Source organism: Brienomyrus brachyistius, chromosome 22 (genome assembly GCF_023856365.1).
Source record: "Brienomyrus brachyistius isolate T26 chromosome 22, BBRACH_0.4, whole genome shotgun sequence".
NCBI lineage: Eukaryota > Metazoa > Chordata > Actinopteri > Osteoglossiformes > Mormyridae > Brienomyrus > Brienomyrus brachyistius.
In genome coordinates, this window is record NC_064554.1 from 2,275,010 (window position 1) to 2,293,326 (window position 18,317).

Genomic DNA, 18,317 nt, shown 5'->3' on the forward strand with positions numbered 1-18,317 from the left:
TAAAATCTGAGAAATGCATTGGCATGAATAAAGCCAATTGTTACAATTTTTGTTTAAAGAATAATGATTTAGGTGGTATCCCGGTTGCCTCGTAACTCCCGTGTTTGGGGTTAGAAACCCATTTCCGCACTGGTACTGCACTGATCCCCCCACCACACACACACACACACACACACACTGTCCCTGGTCATACCATTAGGTTAATTAGCGTGTCTTAATTTCTAATATAATATATAGCACGGTGTGCTACGATAGATTGGTTCCCAGGTGTATCGTTGCATATCCCACACGAAAATATAATTATTAGCATTAGAAGAGGGGTGGATTGTCCATACATCCATCCATTTTCTGTGGATTGCAAGTTAAACTATTCGCTTTACAGGAATACCACAAGATGTCGCACATTTCACGGTTTTACCAAAAATGTTATGTCCACGTGGTATTTTATATGCTGGACAGTTCTTGCAGCTGTTTAGAGCGCGGAAAAGTCACTATGTCGCGGTTTATCACATAAGATAATAATAGTTCTCCTGGTATGGTATAAATAGGCTATGTAAAGAAAGAGGAAATCTAATTTTGCCAAAATGAGCTATATATAAACATGCATATAAATATGCATAAATATTTTCCTGGTTTATTACTGAATAGAAAAGCACGATGTTATGCTAGATAAAATGTCATAGTGTATTCGTTATTAAATAATTGCTCATTGCAGCAGGGATATTTTGCATAATAATTTGCAATCACAAGTTTCTGAACTGTGCGAAATGATGAGAGAGATATCGCGAGCTTTGTCAGCGCAGCGCGAGCCCGTAACTAGCACGCGACATCTGGGCGGAAGCGGAAATAATGTGGGATTTTTTTAAAGAAAAAAAAACATTAAGACATTTAGCTAGCTAGTTAGCAAGAGTAGATATAACAACTGGAAACGTTTAGTGTCAACGGTAGATCCGAAAGCCAAAATCCTGAGGAGGGCTGAGTTAAGCCAGTAGGCAGAAGGGTGAGTTTTTGTTCATTTTAGCTGACCGAGGCACAGAAGAGGGAAAAATGGGTTTTTCTGTGCGTGACGCGTACGGGGCCTGTCTGTTTGCCCTTTTTCGATGCGACCAAGTTACCAACAAAAGGATTAGTATCGCCGAAGTGGGGCGCTTGTCTTATGAACGCACTGTCTAATGTTTCTTACGGTTTAACGCGTTAATTATACACGAATTACTAAGACATGATGCTTAATCAGGTAGTCCACTGGGTGGGTTATTTCTGGATGTTTGGGGGTAGCTCTTCAGCTAATGGGTCGGCGCTGATGTCGACGCGTACGTGTTTAGCTGGCTAGCTGTATAAGGTAACTGATTATAAAAATAAGGCTCTACGAGCCTATTGAGTCTTTTAAAAAACTGGGAATTTGTAAATTTGGGTTTTCTTGACTATGTTCATCTGTAAAGGCTTTCTTCTAGAACAATCCAGAAAGGAGTAACTTTTAAATCAAAGATGCTATTAATATCTTCATGTAGTTAGTTATCTGGTGGACAGCTGTTTTTTTAATTACCATTGTAAACTATATTTATTACTTTCTAGTTGTTCTTTGTAGATGTTTATGGCGTGGAGACAATACTGGGCAGTTAACATTTCTTGTTAGTAAATATACCGTCCTCTTGGACCCATCAGAGGCTTAAAGTTTTGAGAAGACTTGAATGACATGCAGCCCCAGCAAATGTTTGTCGCTACATGTACTTCTGAATGTGTTTGGGAGTCTCATGAGGCTTATATGTTTTGCATCCTGTCCGTGTTGCCATGCCTCCGAGTACCGCCGATTATGCGTAATAAGGCGAAAAGGTTCCTGTCAGTTCGATTTTCCTTTGTGTGGCAAGTGACACTATATACACGCTTTCTAGTATGGAATGGTATTTTGATACGCACAATTGACTGTAACCCCTATAGCTGACTATTAAGCACCTAAAAATGTGCATGAAACTAAACAGTTCGGACGCGGATGCATTTACATATTTAATGAAACAAGCATGATTGTTTGAATGCATTGACAAGGCGGCAGTTCTGTAACAACTGTACAGTGTATACAGTATTGTCGATATGTCAGTACTGATTAAATCAGCCTTTCTATGGTTCTCTGCTTTGTTCGCATTATAATGTTAGGAAGTAACGTGCATCAGATTTTATCCTGATGATTGAGGACTGTCTTATGTTTGACAACGGTACCAAATTCTGTACGGTCATTGGATCACAGCCATCGCAGGAATAGTAATGGTTGTTTGCGATTAAGCACGTTCCTATTGGGCGATATTTCGCTCCCCCGGTCCGATTGGCTGTTTTGTGGTAAAGGACGGTGGTAGTTGGCCATGCGGAATGTCAGCCGAATGGTTTCCTTCCTCTATTGAGGACTCTTTGCGTTTTAATACCAGTCGCAGTTCAGGGTGGGGTTCTGTCTAACACTTGGATATCAGGGTTAAATATAGTTTCTCCATATATAGTGTATTTGCGAGTGTTGCGAGCGCAGTTACTAGGCCAGTGATTATTAACGCATATTTCCTTTTGCAGGTAAATTGGCGCGGCCTTTTATGTTAAGGACCATCGGGTCACAGACCGGAGGAGAGAGACGTGGGGAGACCAAGCAACGGGATTTGAACTTGTGATTGATTTCAATAAAAAGCGTTTGGCAGCTCCTACCAGTAAGGAGTGAACCGCTAGAAATCGCGGAAATCCTTTACGTGTACCCTGAACTGTACATAAAAAAGCACCGGATCCTGCACTATGGAAGCCATTGCCAAATACGACTTTAAAGCCACTGCAGACGACGAATTAAGTTTCAAACGAGGAGAAGTCCTTAAGGTAATTTTTTTTCTTTTGTTGCAGTGATATTAAATGTTTATAAATATACGATGCTTGGTTTATAGGCTTATTAATGACAAAGCTGTAATTGTAACTACAAATTAAAGGTATTTTTGAAGCGATTTATTTCGTTCTTTCTTTTGAGGTTACATTGTTCCAGTATTTTAATAGCAACTTTTTATATTTTCCGCAGAGAATTGTTGCTAAATTTTCCATTTAGGAACGCACATTCTAGCCGATACAACCAGGTGTTTAGTGAGTTTTTTTAAAAATAATTCTTTAAGAACTTCTGTCATAAACATTTGTTTATTAAAGAGCTTGCGTTTTGTGCATTACAGCTGTAGGAAACAAATTTAAAGTGATTTTAAATCAAATGATCAACTCTTTACTGTTCAACCAGTAAATTTGTCTGTTGAAACCCAGTTGGGGGCAATGGATGGACATTAAGAGCAAGCTGCATGATGTTGAACAGTTTATTTATTTATTTTTTTTTTTTATCTTTTCATCATACACAGTAATCCTTTGTTTCCTCTCTTTCTTTCTTTAAAAAAATACTCTCTTTTGGGGAATCTGTGATCCTAGAACATGCCTGGATGACCCGTAAGTTACAGTCTGACCCAATGCGCCATGTTTGTACTGCAAGTCAGTTACAAGGAAATGTTTGTTGTAGGTTTTCAAGGAAAAGTTAGGTGATCTTATCAGCACATATCAAGTGCACAAGTTGTTTCCTCTTGTAGGACTACAGCTTAAGCTTTTTACTTTGTCTTCACTCTGGTTTGGCAGTTTTCATAGATTGCATAAAACTTTCTTTAGAACTGCCAGAGCATAAGTGTGCTTTGGAAAAATGTCAGCCGATAGACACAAGAAATTAAACCTCTTCAGTGCAGGAACGGAGAAGAAAAAAACAAATGGCTGATGTCACAGGAAGTGGATTTTTTTTTGGTCCATATTGGCTTCCTGTGTTGACAGGGACTTGCTGCTCTCTCCCAGAACAGTGTTGGTGTTTATCTTCTGCATTGCTTACAGTATTCTCTCTGAACACTAGATTCATTTGAGTGGGTCAGTTAATGCATGGAAAGCGGAGCATTCATTTTAGAGCTGTCTTTTGTCTAATTTAGGTGTTTTAATGGGACATCCAGGCTATTTTTTCTTTCTCTTCCTTTTTCTCGCTGACTCTGGTGGTTGGTTGTGTTCCTCTGAGCCTTGACCTGTATGGGATTTAGTGGTATCAAAGTGGATTTTTATTTATTTCTTTTTTTACGCAAGTGCAATAATCATCCTAATCATCTTTGTCCTCCCTCTTTAATATGAAAAATATACCCATATAAAAATTGAAAATATAATACAAATGTAACATATTTCTTTATATGGAATGTCCCCCAAATTTTTTTTAAAGTGGTCTAATATTTAAAGAGGTTGCTGGGTTACTGTACTTTGCATCTAGTGTGTGGTGTGTGCATGCACATGGTAATGTTACCCTTGGTCAGTTGTTGCCATAAGACTTTGGTAAGCAGTCTGTTTGATAGTGGTGATCTGGCTGCTGGATCTTCATTTGACCCCTAGGCCTTTAGATGACCTGCTGAAATGTGTGAATTTGCAGTTGGTTTCTCCAGTGGTTTGCAGCAGGTGCCCTGCTGCCTGACCCATATAGTTGTAGTTTATTGCCTTTTGACCTGCAGGGGGCGGTGAACCATAGGCCGAGCCCCTACGGTTTTGAACAGGCCACACGCACCTTTTAGCCAGTTCCTGCCATCTAGGTGCTGCTCTCAGTGCTGTCCTCACAGCGGAGAACTCAGGAGAACTCGGGAGAACTCGGGAGAACTCGGGAGAACTCGGAGCAGGACACTCCTCTCTGCAGCAGATTTGTCTGTGTAGCTGCAGTTTGAGCTCGTGGCGCGGAAATTCCCCGGAGTGGAAGAGGGTTCCGCGGCGTGCCCATGTGCCGTGAGGGTTTCGCCGTGCCTTCCCACGTGTGCTCTCGTCCTTCATTATGTCTCTCGTAGGATATTTTCAGCTCGCACCACAAGCTGAAGCCTAGTTTTCTGTGTGACGTGCTCCTCTTTTTAAGGGAAATAGGCGTCAGTGTCTCTGTATCAGGGAAGCAGCTTCTCACATAATCAGTATGACTCTAAGACCTTGTTTTTTTCCCCTCCTCCTCCTCTTTTACAGGTTTCACTGATTTTTACTTGTAGCTGAGTGTCAAGCCGCCTGGTTTAAGTTCTCTCTGGGTAGCGGATCTCAGGTCCCCCCCCCTCCCGCCCCAAAGCATACAGCCCCAGTGACTCAGAAAACGTGTTTTTTTTTGCTCTTTGCCGTCTTGCCCACGGAGAAGGTAGAATGACACTATGAGTCATGTGGCAGTTCAGGCAGCTGCAGGTTTGCAGATTGTTTTGATGGTTTTTTTTTTTTTTGCAAGTTGGTTTGTAGTTTGTGTGCAGCCTCATGCACACACGCACACACAGACACACAGGAAACCTGCAGCATGGCAGAACCCAGCTATCCTGAGAGCAGCTGCCGTCTGGCTTTCAGAGCTTGGACCTGCCATTCTCTCTTCCTTTTGCTTAACTTGTTGCTTTCTGGGGCACCTGCCTCTATTCTTTTTCCTCAGTCACCCTCAGCCCGGCCCTGGTGAAATGCACCAGGCTGCTGGCAGGCCGCTGTTGTTTCTGGGTTTATCGGACGCTGAGAGTCACACTCGGGTTTATTTAGACGTGGCCCAGAGCTCTTGCTGAAAGGACACCGGGCTCCTCCGAGGTTCCAAGGACGGAGCGATTGTGTCCTAATGAGGCTGCAAGGGCAGACTGCACTGGGGACAGCTGGGGAGTTCAGCCTCGAAACCCCTTACAGTGCAGATTGATCTCGGCGAAGGTGTGCTGGGCTGAGTTGGGCCTGGCTCATGGGTCTGGTTTGCTGTCTTTTTCTGAGCCGTGTGTCACATTCCAGTAAGAGGCCATGAGTCGTAATGGGTAGTTGAAACTTCCGCTTGTAACCGCAGGTCTGGCAGCCTTGGAGGACCTCGCATGGGTCCCTGGGAGGGATTTCAGGGGTGGGGGGGGGTGACTTTCTGACCAATGTTCTTTTTGATTGTTGTCTCATCTATCGTCTGGTATTTTCCTGCTGGAAAACTTCCTTTTTAAAATTTGCCCGGATGGATTCATTGTGTGAGAATCGTTCACCCCGAAGTTCTGCCAGCATGTTCTAATTTCTATTTTTATCTTTGATCCTGCTCTTGCTTGATTTGGGGTTGGGGGGGTCTGTTTCACCAGCCTGGTGGAAGGAAGCGTGTTGTCGGTGTTCAAAGGGATGTTTCCCACCTGCAGTGGTGGCGATGGAGCAGGTCTGCTCAGCCAGCCCCCCCTCTGCTGATGTCTGGCTGCACAACTGTGGTGACATGCAGACCTCTGACTCCATCTGAACAGAACCTAATGTCTTTTAAAGAATTCCTTGGTTCCGAAGTTGGTTAAAGTTTTCTGGTAACTAGCGTTAACTCGTGTGTATCAGGTTGTATTGCTTGCTGCCGTCTTGGATTTTACCGGCACCCTACTTATCGAGAGCTTCCTCAGTCCTGTTTATCTAAGCATCACACGTTGGCAGGTCGGGAAGGGCGGAGCCATCTGCATGTGCACAGAAGTGGTGGCGAGCTGTTCACTGGGATGTTTGAGGCGGTAAACAGACGTGACTGATGAAGTAGATTGCAAAGGCAGCCATTTTAGCGGGCGACTGCGTGTGCTTATGGGAGACGGGGATGTTTGTAGGGATATGAATCTGCTGACTGGGCCATCTGTCCTTACAGCACCCCCCAGCCCCAAAGCGGCATCACCAGAGCACTGGTCTGAAACGGCAGCAGTAGGAAGCATATAAAGATCCTGGTGTTAGTGCGTGCCCCACAGAAGTGTGTCCCACCTGAAGTTTTCGAGGGAAGGAATAGGGGGAATCCGGGGGACCCTGCACAGCCGTGACCTTTTACAGGGTGTGGAGGACTGTCCCCTGGCGGAAGAGTGGGGGGTTGCGTGTCAACCCTGGCATGAGCCACATCCGCCCTCCTCGCTTTGATCTTCACCACAGCGGCATTGTCTTGCTTCTCGCTGTCTCGCTTCTCGCAGTCACTGCTGCGGCCTCTCTGTATGGTGGTCAGGTTATTTATTTATTTTTTTTTTCTTTTCACTGCGGTATTTTAGATCAACGTGATGCTAAAGCTGCTTCAAACACGTTCTATGACTTTGGAGCTCAGGGGCAGGTTCCCCTGTACTGGGCTGCTTTCGAATCCTGTGTAGCCCTCGCCAGCCAGCCGTGTGTCCGTTTGGGCCCAAGTGTGGTTTATCGCCTTGATCATGACATGTGTATCTGTGTCTGGTTCTCGCTTATCAGGCTGCCACACACCCAGCTGAGCTACGGCTTCCATCATCCTGTTCAGGTCGATTGCGTCACGCAACCTCTGCGCTAAGCATGGTCAGCACATATGCGTGTAAGCAGGGAATTAACGTTTTTCCATTTACACGTGTGAATGCGTCGGTGCGTTGCGTAATTCTGGATTCCACCCAACCGCTCCCGGAAGATTCTAGAAATATTCAGAAGTCAAATGTTTAAGCATGTCTAAATGTGGATCACGTGCCTTTGAGTGACACCCGTCCCGTTTATGCGCCGTGAAGGCCTTGGCTGGCTGGGCCCATACCTGAGTTTCCCTGCTGAGCCTCAGGACCTGCTGACTTGGCGTTTTCTCCAGCTCCACTGGCTCGGTAAGGCCGTCCCCGATTGGCCCCGCCCTGGCTTCCGCGATCCCTTTCAGACCATTAGGGATTAGTTTCATGTCTTGTATGCTTTGCTCACTGGTCTCCCAGCCACAGCCTGCCGTGCCATTAACATCGTCTGGAGGAGTTGTGTGTCAGCGTAAGGCTGCCGCAGTTGCGTGTCTGTCTTGGTGGCATGCACTGGGCGACAGGTTGGCATGCTCCACATGCAGGGCGCCGGTGCTGGTGTAAACGAATGGCTGCGTTCGTGTGCATGTCTGTGGCATGTGTGCGCTGTGAGCTGAGCTGTTAGTGCAGCCAGACGCAGTGTCTGTCTCTCTTTTTCTCTGTGTCTCTCTCTATCCCTCTCTGTCTGTGGTGGGGTGGTTCTCTCACTCTGGCTGGTGGCTGGATCCTCAGAGCCCCACAGAGCATCATGTTGCCGGGGAAACTCAACGGGCCAGGGATCGGGAGTCTGTCAAGGCTAACAGTAACCTTGTCTGTGCGCTTTTCTCACCTCATATCTCTTCCCGCCATTAATACCTGCTTCCTCGGTGTTGACACACTCGCCTGCGTAGTTTCCTCCTGTGTGATTTCCCCCCCCCCCCATTTCCAGCATGGTAGTGCTTCATCCTCCCTGGTTCAGCCTTCTAGCCCATCCTACGCAACCTGTGGATATTAAGCGTTGAAGCTGAATGGGGTCGCTGGCTATTAAGGAACTTGTGTTTTCTCAGGCCTGCTGTTGTACCTTAGAATGGGGTCACCAATCCTCGATAGGTGTGGCTGTTGAAGCAGTGAGTGCCACTTTGTTTTTTTTCCCAGAAGCGCGTGCTGCTCTGCACCGTTAATCTTCTGCCTCTAAGGTGTTTTCGCTGCGGTGCGAAACGAGCCGCCTCCTTGCCGCATCTGACAGCCCCGGGAGTACGAGGCGACTGCACGGAGGGGGTCATCTCTGTGGTGTATGATCGGGGGCAGGCCGGGCCCTCGTGCTCCTCTCTCTTCCTGTCCACCCACTCCCGTTTCCCTGCTGGCGGGGCAGAGCAGTTGCAGTTTGAGTCACCCCTCTGCATGCGCCCTCTGCATGCATCCTCTGCGGTTATGCCACTCCGCATTGGAGCGGCCGTGTGCTGACTCTGTGTACTCCCTGGCAGTCAGGCCATATAGCAGAACAAGCATCATTATCTCTAAGTGGCTCCTTCTACAACAGAAACATCTTTGAAACCTGGCAGCCTGCTGCTGTCCCGCCTGGGACCCGTTCGTCCTCATTTTGCTTAATTTAGCATCTTTGGCTGGCCCCTGCCCATTTTGGGGTCCCCTGTGCTGGACCCATGCAGGTGATGCTACCCTGGTACCACTCTGCGTCCGTCACTCTGCCTGCTGGGGCTCTTTCTCAATTCAGTCCTGCGGCTGCCGCTGTTCGTCTCCTCCTTTGTGAGCTTTCCAGCAGTTCCTGCCTTTGTGACGTGTCAATAGGCTTCAGCCAGAAGAACGCAGCCTGCCCCATACAGGCCACGGGGTGACCGTGGGGGCTGACGCCCAGGCCCTGCATCCCAGGTCCTGGATGCATGTGCATGACTGGAGAAGCAGAAGCCTTTGTGTTACATGGTGCTTTCTTGTGTAAATGCTGCCTCAAGGGTCAGTTTGTTGTGAGAATTTACAGTCTGCTCTCTCTCAGTCCTCTGCACTCCTGTCATCACCCCCATCAGTGACAGAATGGAGTACAGAAATCTGTCTCACTGTGTAACACCACCAGGTGGAGTGATGGGTCAGGACCTCTGTACTCCAGAGGTCCCCTGGCTGCTGACGTCACTCTGCCTCAGGATGTGACAACTGCCATTCAGCCATGTCACTGACAGGCTGACGTGTCGTTTTGTTCTCTCTCCCTCATGGCTGCTAGAGCGCCGGGGCTGGCCTCTGTGCTGCTGAAATGCAACAGATACGCTGCAAGAAACCTGCTTTGTCTGTCTGGGTTTTATCCCGTCGGCGATGTACTGTGGGGCAGTGTACATTTCGGATCTGCTACTTTCATATTCAGGCCCCTGATCTCTTGGGTTGTCTTCACAGCAGCTCTTCCCAGCCCTCCACTGTCGTCTATAAACTGAAGGCTTTCTCTCTAGCTGCTCCCAGTCTTTGAAATAGTCTCCCATCCAATGTTAAGTTGATGAGTTTAAAGAACCACCTTTTTTCTCTTGCTTTCTACTCACGTTGAGGTTCCCCTGTGGTTTTCGTCAAGTCCACTATTGTTACTTTTAATTCATTTTAGTAACACTTTGTTAAAATAAAAAAAAATCTGTTCCTTAATTAAGAGGGTATTGTACATTCCCTTGGATATTTATGCTCATTTTTGTACGCATGTTTTCATGTTATTTCCTATTTGCTATGAATGTAGTACAGTTAATCACTTCTCTCAAAAAGAACACTTTTGGTCTGCTCTTGTTTTTTAATGTGCTGTACAAATGAATGACTTGACACTGCAGAGGGGGTGTCGCTAGAGTCGGCCTCCCATGTTCCGCGCTGTGTTTACGCTATGGAATCACGGTTGTCATCGGTGACTTACAAGCTCTTGTTCCGGCATGTTCTAAAGTGCTCGCTTAAGTGCTTGGGGTTGGACTAAGTACCCCTTGTTTTCTAACAATAGCCCGACTGAACGTTTCATGCCCGCAAATTTGCACACGTGCATGACTGCGTCGTGTCACTGGAGAGCGATAACATCCCTGGTCACGGCGTGGCTCCTTTGAATTGCCAGTAAAGCAATTATTCAGGCTGGAGGGGGGCACTGTGACCATATTCAAATCCAGTCGGCACAGATTACACGGCCTGGGGAAGATGTGCGCAGCTTTTAAGCTTGTCGCTTTCCACCAGTTATTTTTTAAGGAAAAAAACCCTCTGAATGTTCCTGGTTGACTTAGGGGCTCTTCTCCGACCAGCTTTCTGCAAGTTGAAAGTGCTGATCTGCTGATGCCAGCGTTTTTCACTGATGCTGGTTCACTGGCGCACTGACTCTTCTGACTTTCGCACAGTTTTTACCCTGTGGGTTAAACCCTGTGTGTTTGTCTTAATTTGACGCTAACAGATCTATCTGCAGCACTAAGCCTTTATTCGAACCGAACGTCTTCCAGACCCGGTGTAAATGTGTAGAAGCCTTTTCTTGCCTTTGCTGGTCTGTCTGTCTATCTTTCTTTTAGCTGTTTTTGGGATGTTTTTTCATCATCTTATGATCACACTGCTGTTCTGTGTGAGTGGTCAGCTGACGTCATAGCCACTTCTCGCATTTGGCGGCCTGGGCGTGGTACCGGACATCCACACGCTGAGCTCAGTGCCGGCTGCTTTGCAGTGGCGTCTGACCTCAACCCTGCTTTTGCTCTGTGTCCTGGGCAGGTTCTCAATGAGGAGTGCGATCAGAACTGGTACAAGGCCGAGCTCAACGGCAAAGATGGCTTCATACCCAAGAACTACATTGAAATGAAAGCACATCCGTGAGTACAGCTTGGACATTGCATGTGTGTCTGTGTGCACCAGTACGTGTGTGTGTGTGTGTGTGTGTGTGTGTGTGTGTGTTGGCGACCTTTTAGCAAACTTACCCAAAGTGTTTTCTTGGATGCACGGCTGACTTTTGTAGTCTCTCAGAATTAGTGCCTGTGCATGTATCCGCTACATGCGCCCTGGCTGACTGCTGGACAGGCTCCCCCTCTGCTGCCCGGCTACAGTAATGTGCATGTTAGGATGAGCCATATTGGGGGCCTCATTGGGGGCCTTACCCTGACGATGTCAGCTGTGCAGCAGAAGGAAGGAGGTCTGCCCACAGGGTCCGCCATCATCTTTTGAACAGTAATTGGCCTGTCCCCTGTCTTTCCCGTCTCCCCCCTGCGCCTCCTTTCGCGCCTCCCGTCGCCCCCCGCCCCATGCCTTCCACCCTGTACCTCTTCACACGTCCCATCTCTCATGGTCTCCCCCGACCTCCCCTCGCACCTGCGTGCACGTTCCTCGTCTGCCCCAGGTATCATCAGGAGCTGCGCTGGGCACGCTTCTATCAGCAGCTGTAGTATCGGATGACTGTCATAAAAGAAGCTGCATTCATCCGTTACGGAATCCAGCCGCGCCGCTGGTGGGACGTCTGCCCGGAGTTGACACACAGCCCTGTTTTAGACGATGTTACAACGTCAAGGGAGTCTGTCCTTCGTTGGCCTCCTCTCACGGCCTCCTGACCTATCGATTTTCGTCACAATGTCGTCAGGCTCAACCAGGACGTTCACACGCAGCCTGCGGGGTCACCTGTCTTTCCGGGGACGCAGAGAGGCTGCTGCTGTCCCACAGTGGGGACTTCTTTCTCGCTGTGCCAGGGCCTCTCCTCCTCTTGGGCTCCCTGCTGTTCACCCTCCCTGTGTGACTCCTGTAACACTCCGGCCTGCTGTCACACCAGGAAGTGTAACCACGGCGCCACCGCCAGGATTAAAATCTTTCATTTCACTGTCACTCTCCAGCCCTATGCAAAGGAGTGGAGTGGCATCTCCGCGTCCTGCTTTTGGGGCAGCGGGCCGGCGTACATCCTCTGGGGGATGCGGCAGGGTAGCCCGCATAAGGGGGAGGAGCTCGTACAGAGTCGGTGATGAGCGATGGCACCTTGGAGCTGCATGACTCCCGTTTGACGGACACCTGTTCTGTCACAGGTGGTTTTTCGGGAAGATCCCGCGGGCCAAAGCAGAGGAGATACTGAACAAACAGAGGCATGACGGGGCTTTCCTCATCCGCGAGAGCGAGAGCGCCCCCGGTGACTTCAGCCTGTCTGTCAAGTGAGTGCCTGCTTCATACGTGCCCAGTCTCTCCTGCCCTGGCTCATGTGGGGGTGTGATGATGCCATAGGTCTGGGAGGCCTGCAGAGTGCTGCCCCCTGGTGGCTCATTTGGACACATGCGCACATCCCTGTAATCCCTGCTCTTTTATTACAGTTACATGATTTTTTTTACTGAGCAAAGTTAATATAACTATTTTTTTCTAGTATTCCTAGTTCTAAAATAAAAGCCATAAATTTTATTTTAATTGTCATATTTGTACTACCTCTGCAATATTTTAAGACGTTAGGTTTGACTTGTGGCTTGTTTTGACATGACTGCCATCCAATGACCCACTCTAATAGCAAGCTGTGCATGGCCCGTAGGTTTGGGAATGATGTCCAGCACTTCAAGGTCCTGCGTGATGGAGCTGGGAAGTACTTCCTGTGGGTAGTCAAGTTCAACTCTCTCAACGAGCTGGTGGACTATCACCGGTCCACGTCTGTGTCGCGGAACCAGCAGATCTTCCTGCGGGACATCGAGCAGGTTCCTCAGGTGAGGCAGTCAGTCCCCCCCCCCCCCCCCCCCCCCAACAGCACAGCTTGGCCACCATAGACTTGAGTAAGTCGTCCCTGTGCACACCCTTGCATTTCTTAAGTGTGCCTGTTTTCTTGCATCTTCACTGGTTGGTTGATGGTGGGGGTGTTGCAGTTGCCATGGCATTCCCAAACGGTTCGGGTTTTAACTGGCTGGCGCTGCCGAAATGGGGCACCGTAGAGCAGTGGCAAATACAGGCTCGTGGCGTGCCGCTCCTGCTCCTTAAGCATCTCCTTCCCCCCCCGCAGAATCCGACGTATGTGCAGGCGCTGTTTGACTTCGACCCCCAGGAGGACGGCGAGCTGGGCTTCCGGCGTGGAGATTTCATCCAGGTTTTGGACAACTCCGACCCCAACTGGTGGAAGGGGGCGTGTCACAGCCTCACTGGCATGTTCCCCCGCAACTACGTCACCCCTGTCAACCGGAACATGTAAAAGAAATAAATCCCTCCCCCCCAACCCCAGCCTCTCCTACCCTCCCTTTCAAGTGCCCCGCTCCCCAATTCCTGCCCACAATCCGTCCCTCACTCTCACCCCATCCCACCCCCTCTTCTGAAGAGACCCAACACAGCGGTGGAGCCTGGAACTGGGAAAGGAAAGGAAGCAAACGTGTGAGAGTGGGTCCTGTGTGACCCTGCTATGCTGTTTGGGAGAAGCTGCCTGAGAATGTTTGCCAGCCCGGCAAACACCGCGCTCGCCGTGGAACTGTCGATAACAATAAAACATTTAAGTGATATTAAAAGAGAATGCATAAATGGAGACGAAGAGAAACTTGCATAGTGCACCGAAATCGTAACTTAAAATGGTTTCTCTTAATTTATCTCTAAACCGCTTCTGCTTTTCCTCCCCAATTTTTGTTCCTTTTTTTTTTTTTTTTTGCGCATGTTTTAATCACCTTCAGGAAATTCCAGTAAATTCTAATGCTGCGTTTAAAAGATTAAAATGCAATTAAGATACAGTTTTGAATGACAGCTGAATTGTCGTGTAGAGCAGGGGTGTGTGGTGATTTAACATTGGCCTTCTGCTCTGTAAAGAAAATACATAGATTCCTTTTTTTTAAGAATATATAAATATATATATATTTGTATGTGTATGTCTTTCACCCCCCCCCTCCCGTCTCCCCTGTAAATGTAAATTATGTTCACCCACGATAGTCTGGAAAAGACCTCTTAGGCCTTGAATATGACGAATTGTCGGTGTGATTGTTCTGGATTATCTGACAGCCTGCAGATACCGTGGTGTATTATTAAATGATCACCCTGAGCTGTTCCATCTTGGGACCCCTCTGCCCCAGCGCACCCTGAGCCATCAGCCCAGTTCATCCAGTGTATTGATGGCAGCCGGTCGCAAGCCGACCGGAGGCCGGAGCTGCAGACCGACCAGCCGCGTGCCGTTACAGGGGGCGACGTTCGTGATGCTTCTGTGCTCGCCGGCATCTCTGTGCGTCCGCTGCCCAGGCCTTCTGGAAGCTGCTCCGCTCCCTTTGAGGCACGGCGCCTCGCCACGCCCCGCCCCTCCTCCGGATAGTGCCTTTCCCACTTCTGCCATTTCGGCGCCGTCACCCCTCTCTGGTATCGGGTTGGCCAGGAGTCCCAGCGGTGCGGGACACTGTGCGTAAGCATCCTGCCCTGTGTCCCCGCCCCCCCTGCCCAGAAAAGTCCTTCTGTTGCCATCCAAGAACACTTTTTATTTAATTTGTTTTTTGCCTTCACTTACCATTAGAATACTTTGTTTTTGCACTTTTGTTTAGTTTTTGTTTTCCTATTAATAAAGATGATTCCAAAACCAATTGTGACTTTTGTGTGCAAAGATTAAGTGGATTGGGGAAGCGAATGTCAGTCCATGGATCAGCGACTTATTTTTTGTTTTTTAATTTTTATTAAACTAGAGCTATTGACGTATTGATCTGTGTCCTTACTATGGTGCCTGTCTAGCCAGAGCGCTAGAGAGAAAAGCAAAGCGCTAACATTTTCCTGGTATTCAGACTAATGTTTCTGTGCTGCAAATCCTGCAATTTCTCATGGTAGAGCTCGGTCTGTCGCTGGAGCATCTTCATTCAGGTTAAAGGTCATCAGGCAGCCATGAGGGCGAATGGCTCCTAGTCTGCATCATAAGGACCGTTTCCACCTCTCTGCTAGGTCAAAGACCTTGGAAATCAATATGGCTGTGCTGGCTTCCTCTGGGCGACGCTTTCGTCACATAGCGTGTGCTCTACACTTCACCCTATGAACAGTTAGAGAAGTGCATTTGTAATCAAAAGATTGGTTCAAAACCCTGAATAGCAAAGTACCACCCCCTGCCCAAGCACTGCTCCCCGTGTGCTGGATTAGCTGCCCCTTGCTAGGTCACGATGTCACATATGGGTTAAATGCTGAGGATATACATTCCCTTGTGTCTTATGTGCTGTGGTGTGTCTACTGGGACAACTATACACATGAAATGGCATGAACTGATGTCAATTACTGATAAGCATGTGGGGCAAAGTTTACAGGTAGTTGGGTGATGACAGCAGTTTAAATGGGACATGTTTTGATTTAAAGGTAAAAGATTTTCCTTGAGAGGAAAACACAGAAGTTGAGGCAGTAATAACTTATTTCAGTCCACCATGATTCTTTATTCTTGACAGTTTCCCTTTAAGCACATCTGATGTGTCAGGAATCCTCTTCTAAGGCTGTTTAGCCAAAAGTTGTAACCTAAAATCGAGAGGCCTGTTCTATAACTGAGCACATGGTCCACGTCATTCAGCAGCTGACAGAAACCTGACTTTAGTATTCCCCTGGAAGCAAGCTATGCTTTCCTGCGGCTCGCACAGCTGGACTTTAGAAGTTCAGGTGGTGACACGCTTCTGGGATTCACACCCATGGCGTTTGGGTTGCACCCCCAGGTCCTTCCTTTCTGAGGTGTCCTCTCAGCGCGGGGGCTCCATGCCTTTGCGGCATGTGGCGTAAGAGCTGCCTGTCAGCTGATCTCTGACTCACCGCCGACAGTCCTGAGCTGTTGGAGCAAATGCGCTGTTTTCCCAAGCAAGTTCATTTTGTGTTCCCCTTTTCTCAATGTGATAGACATCTAAAATAAAAGTTGAAAACGGAAGCCCCTGTCCTGTTTTTTGGCGTGTGGACTGCAGTGGTACCTGTTGGACTGAGGTTGTGTATTTCCGAGGCTGATTTTATCATCACGCTACGCTGTCAGCGCTCTCAGACTGTCATTATCAGTATTTCATCTGATTCAGATTCAGTTACTGAATAGGAGGCAGAAGGAAGCTACAGTCGTTTTTTTCCTAGCAGAGCCGCAGAATTAAAACCTTGGCATTTGCTTGGCTCAGGGACGGATTATGGGTTGTGTGGGCCCCTGGGCAAAACGTTCACGAGGGCCCCCCCCCCACCACCACCACCACCACCACCAGGATTACCACCACAATTCAAGGGCCCTTGGCAGCCAAACGCCCTCCCTATAGGGTCAGGGGCCCTTGTAGGCAGAGGATCAAAGAATGTAGGCCCTCTAAAACAGACAAACGAAAATACATTGTTGATAAGCATTGCAAATTGTTTTGGGCTAGGGGCTCCACGGGCCCCCTGCACCCCAAGGGCCCCTGGGCAGCGACCCCGCTGGCCCGGTCCGTAATCCGTCCCTGGCTTGGCTTATGACAATACCAACCGTTTTTTGATTTCACACGTACGGGAAATATAATTCAATACATACGGGTTTTATATGATGGCTAACAGCATAATAACTGTCTGTAATGACTAACCAGCCTACAGCTTGTATAAAATGTTTTTTTGAGCAGATTCTTCCACCCTAAGGTAAATCACACCTATGGCCTACTAGTTTTCCCATATATCCCATATACGCAGAACGATTTCACATATGCGAATATTTCACAACAGACAGTCGCCTCCAGTATTATGCGCGTCCCCGATCGAATACACGAGAGAGCTGGGAACACCCTCCGTTACGTTGTGCACACTCGCCTCATGCAAATCTATGCAAATAGGAACATTCCTGAATGCAAACGTTGACTTTTTTGTACCGTTACCTAATCTTATCTAAATGGGATATCTGTGTTTGTGTTCTTTCACAGTGCTCAACGCCAAACAATTGAGACCTAAGCCTTCTGTCGCAATCCAGTTTCCTTCATGTGTACTTGTAGCAGAACGGATCGGTAATGCTAGGCTTTTCCCTAACTTTTGGATCATTTTGGAAAGGAAATTCTGTTTGTGATAACAAAATAATTATGTTTAGAAAATTGGAGACATACGTAAGTGTAATATAGGGTGAGACACCTGGCAAAACACAATTAAAATTTGCAGTTCATATATGTGTTTAGTAATACTTTATTTTTTCTTCTACATAGTGTTCAGGGGGCATTAATGTATTTCGAATGGTATCAAGGTGGGATTCAAGACACTGAGATGATTCTATACATTTTTCCTGAAAGCAATTTTTCAGAAAGTGTCAAATTTTAACAAAACTCACCCTAAGTGAATCTAAATAAGTTAACTGAGAAAAATCCCCGTCGGTTCACTGGTGATACGCAAAGGCGCAGCAAGTAGACACTTGAGCCAGGCAATTTCCTGAGTTGGGAGGGGCTCCGCCGAGGGAGGCTTATTACATAGCACGCTGCAACTACAAATCCGCTTTATTTGCGTATATTGTGTTTTTCATTAAAGTCAAAATAAAGGTTGCGTATTCATTAAATTCTCTGTTGATGTTAATGTAATAAATATTACTATGCTGGGGGAGGGGGAGTTGGAGGGCCTCATGGAGTTCTTTGACCAGGGCCCCCAGAGTCCCTAGAATCGATAATTAAAAATGATACGATACTTTAAAAATATGAGAAAGGGCTGCAGTATTTACCAGGGGAGTTTCTGGCAATTGTTAACATCAGGGGCTAAGTCAAATTTATTTGGGGCTTGATTTTTACTCTTTTCTAAAGAAAAGGATTGGCATCGGAGCTAAAATGCACAGGGGTATAGCCCAGTGTAATCTGACCTATGTACTCCCAAAGCAATAGAGTGAAAGGCACTGAAACACAGGAACCCTTGAGCACTTTCGTGTCATGTTTAATGCCGACGCTGCGCAGTGCCGTGTCGCCATCTGGCGTCAGAAATGCCTCACTACATACGACCGAGTACTCGTGGTTTTCTCCTCAGGGGTTCCTCATTTACTGTGTTAAATCGCCGCGGATCTGGGGCGTATGCAGTTCCGCCGCACTAACGGCGAAAAGCAAACGCTATGTTCGGGGAGAGAGAACACAAAGGACAAGCCGTACTGCCATTTCGCTCGTTTTCCTGGTCGATTCTGGATTCCGTCGGGCGTGTGAAGCAGAAACATGACGTCTCGCCGGTTTGGGGCTTCCTCGGCCAATCAGCGGTCGCCACTCCTTC

At 47.7% G+C, this 18,317-nt stretch overlaps 1 protein-coding gene across 1 annotated transcript; it reads left to right on the plus strand.

Moving 5' to 3' along the window:
- The first annotated feature begins 842 nt into the window (after positions 1 to 842).
- grb2b (growth factor receptor-bound protein 2b) lies at positions 843 to 14,722 on the plus strand. The gene is made up of 6 exons (XM_048991607.1): positions 843 to 1,000; positions 2,551 to 2,841; positions 10,947 to 11,044; positions 12,236 to 12,358; positions 12,724 to 12,892; positions 13,183 to 14,722. The coding sequence occupies exons 2-6, from the start codon at positions 2,764 to 2,766 to the stop codon at positions 13,366 to 13,368; spliced, it is 654 nt and encodes a 217-aa protein (XP_048847564.1). The 5' UTR covers positions 843 to 1,000; positions 2,551 to 2,763; the 3' UTR covers positions 13,369 to 14,722.
- Positions 14,723 to 18,317: the final 3,595 nt, after the last annotated feature.